The sequence below is a fragment of the Saprolegnia parasitica genome (genome assembly GCF_000151545.1).
Source record: "Saprolegnia parasitica CBS 223.65 unplaced genomic scaffold supercont2.436, whole genome shotgun sequence".
Classification (NCBI taxonomy): domain Eukaryota; phylum Oomycota; class Saprolegniomycetes; order Saprolegniales; family Saprolegniaceae; genus Saprolegnia; species Saprolegnia parasitica.
Window position 1 is genome coordinate 1 of NW_012156830.1, and position 7,675 is coordinate 7,675.

The 7,675-nt window shown below is 58.9% G+C and overlaps 4 protein-coding genes across 4 annotated transcripts; 1 reads left to right on the plus strand and 3 right to left on the minus strand.

Moving 5' to 3' along the window:
- Positions 1–27: 27 nt before the first annotated feature.
- SPRG_17042 (hypothetical protein) lies at positions 28–303 on the minus strand (the record flags this gene model as incomplete). The annotated part of the gene is made up of 1 exon (XM_012356325.1): positions 28–303. A coding segment is annotated over one exon (276 nt), but the record flags the coding sequence as incomplete, so codon positions are not given.
- An 819-nt stretch (positions 304–1,122) lies between these two features.
- On the plus strand, positions 1,123–3,974 carry SPRG_17043 (TKL protein kinase; the record flags this gene model as incomplete). The annotated part of the gene is made up of 13 exons (XM_012356326.1): positions 1,123–1,352; positions 1,409–1,474; positions 1,528–1,596; positions 1,645–1,713; positions 1,761–1,826; positions 1,872–1,940; positions 2,004–2,072; positions 2,119–2,181; positions 2,228–2,290; positions 2,342–2,518; positions 2,569–2,816; positions 2,874–3,267; positions 3,317–3,974. The coding sequence occupies 13 exons, from the start codon at positions 1,123–1,125 to the stop codon at positions 3,972–3,974; spliced, it is 2,241 nt and encodes a 746-aa protein (XP_012211716.1).
- A 95-nt stretch (positions 3,975–4,069) lies between these two features.
- On the minus strand, positions 4,070–5,619 carry SPRG_17044 (hypothetical protein). Its single transcript, XM_012356327.1, has 4 exons — positions 5,331–5,619; positions 4,584–5,282; positions 4,399–4,554; positions 4,070–4,352 (listed from the first exon to the last, which is right to left on the minus strand). Exons 1-4 carry the CDS (start codon positions 5,592–5,594, stop codon positions 4,251–4,253), a joined length of 1,221 nt encoding a protein of 406 aa, XP_012211717.1. The 5' UTR covers positions 5,595–5,619; the 3' UTR covers positions 4,070–4,250.
- A 93-nt stretch (positions 5,620–5,712) lies between these two features.
- On the minus strand, positions 5,713–6,685 carry SPRG_17045 (CAMK protein kinase; the record flags this gene model as incomplete). The annotated part of the gene is made up of 2 exons (XM_012356328.1): positions 5,713–6,516; positions 6,542–6,685. 2 exons carry the CDS (start codon positions 6,683–6,685, stop codon positions 5,713–5,715), a joined length of 948 nt encoding a protein of 315 aa, XP_012211718.1.
- Between the last annotated feature and the right edge of the window lie 990 nt (positions 6,686–7,675).

Consider the following 7,675-nt stretch of genomic DNA (forward strand, 5'->3'; position numbering starts at 1 on the left):
GAGGTTGATGATGCGGTCGAGGTCGACCTCGGACGTCTCTTCGATCGTCGCGCTGAAGTAGATGCCGGCGTTGGCCACGAGGCAGTCGACATGGCCGTTCTCGGCCACGATCGCAGCGACCGCGGCCTCGACGGTGGCGACGGAGCTCACGTCGCAAGCGACGAAGATGCCATGGGACGCCGGTGCAATGTCGAGGTTGTAGACCTTGTAGCCTTGGCTAAGGAGCTTCACGACGCAGGCTTCGCCAATGCCTTTGGAGCCGCCCGTGACAATCGCGACGCGGTGTGTGCTGCTGGCGGCCATGCTCGCTGAGTCAAGAATTGCAATGCGTTCTGATCCGTGGAAGCCCCGTCGAACCGCTCCCCCTTTCCAACCGGTTCAAAACGAGCTGGTTTGACGACACGGTTGATGACGCGGCTAACCGAGCCGGCTACTGCGGCCCGGCTAGAACAACCAATTGCTGCTGTCGGTTGTGGCCAGAGCTCAGCGTGGCGGCTGCCGTGACGGCACCGCATCGGCGATTCCGGCCTTCCATGTGTACTAATAGGTAGAACATTAGTGTAGCTTTCCATAGTCCTTTCAGCTTTCGCGTCTACAGCGCTCGAGACGTTGACATATAGCGATAGGATCGTACAGGGTACTAGCATCGGTATCTTGGCTCGCAGCAGCGAAGGGCAGTGGCCAGCGCACGACTGCTGCGATGCGCTCTTCACTGTCCTCCCCCGCCGGCGCATGGAAGTACTGCCCTCTACTCGTAGCGTCGACAAAGGTCCATTCGAATTGACGTCGCCGGCATTACTGTAGCTCGCCTCTTCCAAGCCTTGTGCATTTGTACCCATCGTGGCGGGCGAATCTTCAACAACCACATCCCACTCTGCTGGTCGGCTTGGCGCCGGTGCAGCACCGAACCAACCAGGGTACGCCCGTGCGTCTCTGTGCGGTGTCGTGTGCATGGAGCATACGGCTGCGCGAACAAAGCGCGCGCGTGCTGTCTCGTCAGGCGTCTCTCGCCCGCGCGTTCCTCGAACCAAATGATAGGTCGGTTGGCGGACCATGTGTGTCACACGTCTTTTTATTGATGACCCAATACATTTCCACCGCGCTCAGAGCGGAATAAGAACGATGCGCCACTTGACGGCGGCCATCCTCGGCGCCGCCATCGCCATGCTCGACGCCGCCACCTGTCCGTACGAGCGCCTCCCGACGTGGATCGATGCCATCTGGACGACCGGCGCCGAGTGTGGCAGCAGCAATCGACCCTGCAAGGTCACGCGGACGTGCGCCATTCGCACCGATGGCACCGACCCCGATGCGTTCGGCGACCTCTCGCGCTTGACGACCAACAAGACTGTGTACGTGCTACTGCCGTCTGCAGCTATTCTAGCATCGGAGGCTCATAATGCGATAGCGTGCTTGGCGATCTGCCATCGCTCGACCTCTCCAAGGCCATTTTGCCGCCGACGGCTACCACCTTGTAGACAATCCTACCTGCGATGTACTCGGTTAAGCTCACGAGATGGGCTGTAGGACGCTTCAAAACGTGGCCGAGTTTACGGGCCTGAACACGACAACGCTGCCACCCTCGCTCGCTGAAATGTGCGCTCTGCAGACGACCACGCGTGTGTTCATGCAATAGGCGGCTAGGTACTTTGTGAACACGAGCGTCGGCGACTTTCCACCGGGCCTCACGTGGCCGGCGTCGCTCCAGAGCTTGTACGTTCCGTAATCTTGTTGATGGATGTCCAACACACTTGGTATAGGTATGTCTTCAACACCAGGACGGTTGACGTCAAGCACTTGAAGATGCCACCGACATCAACACTTCTGTTTGTTCAGCCAGCGATTCCACATCGACACTCAATGGCCATTAGGGACTTTTGGAATGTGACCGAGATTGAAAATCTCGATGAACTCTACTTGCCCGACTCGCTCACCGTCATGTACGTACGAGTCGCTTGGCCGTATATATCAAATGATGATTCAAGTGGTCGTGATGGCTGTAGGTACTTCTCCAACTGCACCGTGCAAGTCATCCCGCCGTCGCTTGTGTGGCCAAAGTCACTCGAGAAGCTGTACGGCAATACGAGGAGACTCCTTCCCGCTCTTACCACATTCTAGGACGTTGATTGACAACCATCTCCAGGACCTCCCGCACAATTTACCGGATGGCGTCACCTTCTTGTACGTTGTTTGCGTTGTGTTGCAATCGTATGAATGTGTCAAGTAGGTCGATCCACAAAAACTACGTCGATAACCTTGGCATTTCGCTGCCGAAGAACCTCTCCGTGCTGTACGCTCCCCTCGTGTCCAAAAACCGGTTTTGACGCATGTGAAATGACAGGAAATTCCGAGACAACCGCATCAAGGAAGTCGTCAACTGGGATTTCACCAACCTCTACTACTTGTACGCCGGTCGCATTTGGCACGAGATCTCTCTCACTCTCACCCGTAGTCGCATGAAGAGAAACCCCGTCACGCGCATCGACAATGTGACCTTCTCGTCCAAGCTGCATTACTTGTACGATGCCACCTTATCCTCGATCCAAACATAAAGTCAACCTTTTGTAGCGACTGCGAGGGCTGCCCGCTGACCGTGTTCAACGTGGACAGGACGTCCTTTGCCGCCCTCGACGCGCTCGACCCGTGGGACCGCAACGAATCGCGAGCGACCATCGAGTTTCGCGGCTTCAACATCATCGACAACATCAACTCGGACAAGGCCGCTTGCGACAAGCTCCACGGTGACATCCGACAACTCTGGGCTGGCAAGTCCAACGTCACAGTCCACGTGTGCGTGATCGGGTCGCCCGTCAACTGTACATCTACTATCTATCGCGTCTCTCCTGCATGGATACGGACGGATGTGTTTGTAGATACGTTGGTCATTGTGGGCATATCGATTGGCGCCGTTGTGCTCATCGCGGCTCTCACAACGTACTGTTGCATTAAGCGCCGGAACCTCCAGAAGCAGCTCGAGACGTACGTGGCCGCGTCGCCCTTTGGAAGCGGCAACCAGTTCACGAACGGATCGACGCTGGACATTAACGGCAACTCGACGCTCGGCGGCCTTGTCCACGACCTCGGGGACCTCGAGTTCTTGCGCGTCTCGGGCGTCGAGCTGCACAAGAAGCTCGCAGAAGGCGCGTACGGCGAAGTCTGGAAGGGCAGCTACAACGGCGCGATCGTCGCGGTCAAGCGACTCCTGCCCAACAAGTCGTCGCCCAAGGACATTCTCAACTTTATCAACGAGTGCAAGCTCATGGCGCGGTATCGTTCGATACATGTATCGTAAGAATCTGATTTGTCGTTGTCGTAGGTTCGAGTCGCCGTATGTGGTCAAGCTCTACGGTGTGAGCTGGACGCGGCCCGTGGATTTTATGGCCGTCATGGAGTTCATGGACCGTGGGGACCTCAAGTCGTACTTGGCCCACCACTCGCCAATGACAGTCTCGTGGGAGTTCAAGCACAAAATCATGAGCCACATCCTTGAAGGCCTTGTGTACTTGCACTCGATGCAGATTATCCACCGCGACCTCAAGTCCCGCAACGTCCTCCTCGACTCGAGCGACGGCGAGACGGTCAAGCTCACCGACTTTGGCGTCTCAAAAGAGGATTTGCAAGAAACCATGACGGTTGGCGTCGGCACGTACCGCTGGATGGCGCCCGAGATCCTCAAGGAAGGCCACTACAGCGTCGCCGCCGACATTTACTCGTTCGGGATCCTCCTCTCGGAGCTCGATACGCACAAAATCCCGTACGCGGAGAGCCGCCACCCGATCACGCACAAGCCGCTCGTCGACACGGCGATTATGAGCATGGTCATCAACGGAACGCTCTCGCCGTCCTTCTCGACCGACTGCCCGCAGTGGGTCCATGCGATCGCGCTGCGCTGCTTGGAGCACGACCCGCAACTGCGCCCGTCGGCCCGCCAACTCGTGCTCGAGCTCCGGCGCCAATCGCCCCACGCTAACTGAGCGCGTGGCATTTTTATTCACAGACACTCTACTAATCGCTTGTAATTCGGTCGTACAAGTGGCCACTCGGTCGGCCCGCTGTGCCCCGGTGCACGTGGAGGAGGGACGTCGAGGCGAGAAGGACCCTAGTACTTTTATTCCATGCACACAACCGAAAAGAGGGCACGTAGCACGACGCCCGACCATACGGTTCCCTAGTGTTATAACATCGAGACACATGCTTCCAACGCCAGTCGACAGGGGTAGGTTATGGTCCCAGGGGTAGGGTATGAAACGCTACTGCCCGTCCTTGAGCCGCTTTTCGACTTCGCGCAAAATTTTCACGCGATGGAGTCGCACCTCGATGCCGAGCTCTTGAAGGTCCTGGTCGGTGCTTACCTACGCCCCACGTCGTTTTCCCAGGACAGAGTATAGCTTGACGTACGGCCAGGAGCGGCCCATCAATGCCCATTGCCTTGAGCTTCTCCGCACACGCGTCGAGACCGAGGTCCTTGACAAAGGCAAAGACCTGTGCTTCGTTCATCGCGTCGAGCGCGAGTGCTGCTGGCTCGGGCTCGCGACGCGCGAGGGCCGCGACGAGCTCGTCGCGCATTTTTTGGCCTGCGCGACCACTTGGTGGAGCTCGTCGGGAATCTGCGGCCGCGGTCGCTTGGCCTTGCTGGCTTGGAGCCGGTACGTCGCTTCTTGGCGCGCGAGCTCGTTGCGCCGCTGGAAGATCTCGCCCGAGACCGCTCGGAGGCTGTTGTTGAGCGTGCCGAGGTTGGTTTGGAGCACGCGCACCTTGCTCGGCAGCGTCGTGGCCTCGAGCTTGGCCGTGATCTCGGTCATGCGCTCCGAGAGGGTCGCGCGATCTTGTTCGAGCGCATGCAGCTTGGCCCTGCCGTGGTCCAGGTGCAGCTTCATGAGCATGAGCTTGTCGTGCGGCGCGAGGTCGGGCGCTTCGACTGGCGGCGTCACCGCCTGGGATTTTGGCGTCCGAGGGGTGCTAGGCGGCTCGTCCTTCGTCGGCGTCTCGGCTTTCGTCCGCACGACGCCTTCGCCCAAGAGCAGCTTGGACGCGCGGCAGATACGGTCCATGTCGATGCCGCCGATTTCGCTGCCCGCGAGCCGCGCCTTGGCGAGCATCGCCGGCTCGTCGAGGCCAAAGAGGGCGTCGGTGAGCGCGAAGGGCGATAGGAAGGGGTTGAGTGCGAGGTCGCCGTGGTTGTCGCGAAACATTTCTGGCACTTGGGCGAAACTCGCCGTGTCGTCGATCATCTTTTTCAAGTAGTTGGTCTGCTTCCACAAAAAGGCCTGCCGGGGCGCGCCCTGTGCAAGGCGCAATCAGATCGACAGATAGTAGATCAACGTGCGTACCAAGAGCGCTCGCCACTGCAGAATGCCCTCGACGACGTCAATGGACGCGCGCCGGTACTGCAGCGTGAGGTTGGCGATGACCTTCCACGGTCGCACCTTGCTATGGGGGTCGCGGAAGTGGGGCGTCACTTGCAGCAGCGCCTCGAGGCACGTCTCGCGCTCGATGATCATGTGCACGACGCTGCGCTCGAGGGCCATTTGCGCCGCGTCGCCGCTCTGGCTTGCATAGATGACGGCCGTGGCCGGTCGCGGCGCCTCGGGCATCCCTCTAAGTTTAGCTCACGTCAAGTGTAAACAAACATAACATAACAAAACATTCGATAATAGGTTAGCAAATAATACGAGTAATAACAATAGACGCCTTCTTCGATCGAAGGACACGTTAGAGCGTAAATTCTTGCGCTTGGCGCCGCGGGAGGTACCCCGAGACGCGCTTCCAGAGCGGCTTGATGTACTTTTGAAACGCTGTCGAGCTGCGGCGGAAGCGTGGCAGCGGCTCGATGGTCGGCGCTTTCATCAGCGGAAAGAACCACGGGTCGTCGAGGAGCTCGTCGGCCGTCGCACGGCACGCCGGCTCGACCACGAGCATGCGCTCGAGGCAGCGCTGCGCGTCGTGCGAGATGACGCTCCAAAAGTACGGGTGGTACCACAGCGGCGGCCGCGACAGCGGGCACATGCTTCGGAACGTCTCGCGGTCCGTGCCAAAGGGCAGGTTGCCCGTAATGAGGACGAACATGATGACGCCGATGCTCCAAATGTCGACGGGCGTCGAGTACGGCAAGCCCTTGGCAATCTCGGGGGCTGCGTACCCGGCCGTGCCGCACATATCGACGAGCGGCTTGGACGAGACTTTGGCGGCAAAGCCAAAGTCGGCCAGTTTCAGGTCCACGTCGCTGTCGTCGTTAACGAGGAGGATGTTCTCGGGCTTGAGGTCGCGGTGGATGACCTTGCGTTCATGGCAGTGGTGCACGGCCACCAAGAGATTGTAGATGAGCGCCCGCACCTTCTCTTCCGGAAACACGCCCTTCTTATGCAGTCGGTCGTAGAGGTCGCCGCCGCGGACAAGCTCCATGACGACATAGTACCCGTCCGACTCGACGAAAAGGTCGCGCACGGACACAATACTTGGGTGCGCGAGGCTGCGCACGAACGCCATCTCAGCGCGCACGTCGCGAAGCTTGCATGCCTTCTTGATGGCGCTTGACTGCGACGGTCTCGCCCGTCGCCCACGCGACGGCCTTGTGCACCGTCGCGTACGAGCCGTCGCCGAGCTGCTCGCCGAGGCTGTACGTCTCGGCGAAGCTGCCCACGCGCGGTCCATCGTCGTCGTCTTCTGCTGCTGCTCGGTAGCGCATGGGTAAAGTGAACTTGCCGTCGGTACCCGCGTGGTGGAGATTCCATTCGACCCAATCACCATGGACGGTTCAGTATCTTTGGTCCCTTCTATGCCAGGATTGGTCAAAAAGCGACGGAGAGCGACCGTGATTGGCCCAATCGCGGTTGGCGCCATTGCAGTAATCTCGTGAAGCCACGCAGATCGCACCTTGCCGTTCGCTGGCGACTGCCCGAGTCAGCTGTAAGCAACCGCATTATCCCCATCAGCGCAGCTCCCTCCTCCTGCCAAAAGAACCCACGTCCACACTTGCCCGCTCTGCCTGCTTGTGGAGTGTACAACGGACGACGCACCGACCATTCTTTCCGGCGGCCGTCGCGCGACTGACCACGGGTGCATCCAATTCGGTCGGTGGACGAGACGGAGCACCCTCACCGACGAGGTGCACATGACTTCCACCCGTTAACGTCTCCTGCTTCAGAAGTCGTGCAACACTGCTTCAGGAGAGGTGAAACAATGCTTCAGGAGACTTGAAACACTGCTTCAGGAGACGTGTAACACTGCCTCGGGAGACGTGAAACACTGGACTTCAAGATACACGCGCCAGCGCAGAAGCACAGCGTGCGTGCAGCGACACTCGCGTCGCGACACTGCCTTTTGTCTGCGCTGTGGAAATAGGTTCCGCGACCAGCCGCCAAGTGTCAAGTGTCTCATCGGTCCGTGCAAAATAGACCCATTCCTGCGGACCGATTTATAAATGCGCAGAGAGAGGCAGTTGGCGATGGTGCACTTCTAACCACCGACTCAAGGGTACATAATAGTGCACCCCTGCACCGACTGCTGCGGGAGAGTTGTTACTGCTCGGCGATCATCCGCAACGGCCTGTATACCGTGGACTCGCTATCCGAGCGGATTTCATAGCGTATCCGGACAATAAAAAAGAATGCGACGTACTAATTTTAATGGAGTTTCGCAGGGGCGTGCCGTGTGTGACGCTCCAATCTTTTTGAAT

Bases quoted from the DNA above. Each gene is read 5' to 3' on its own strand.
- SPRG_17044 (XM_012356327.1), bottom strand. From the start codon at position 5,594: ATGCCCGAGGCGCCGCGACCGGCCACGGCCGTCATCTATGCAAGCCAG. The intron at 4,555-4,583 runs GTCGCGCAGGCC...ATGCGCGACGAG, and splicing joins CCGACGAGCTCCACCAAGTG to CTCGTCGCGGCCCTCGCGCG. The intron at 4,353-4,398 runs GTACGTCAAGCT...CGTGGGGCGTAG, and splicing joins TTGATGGGCCGCTCCTGGCC to GTAAGCACCGACCAGGACCT.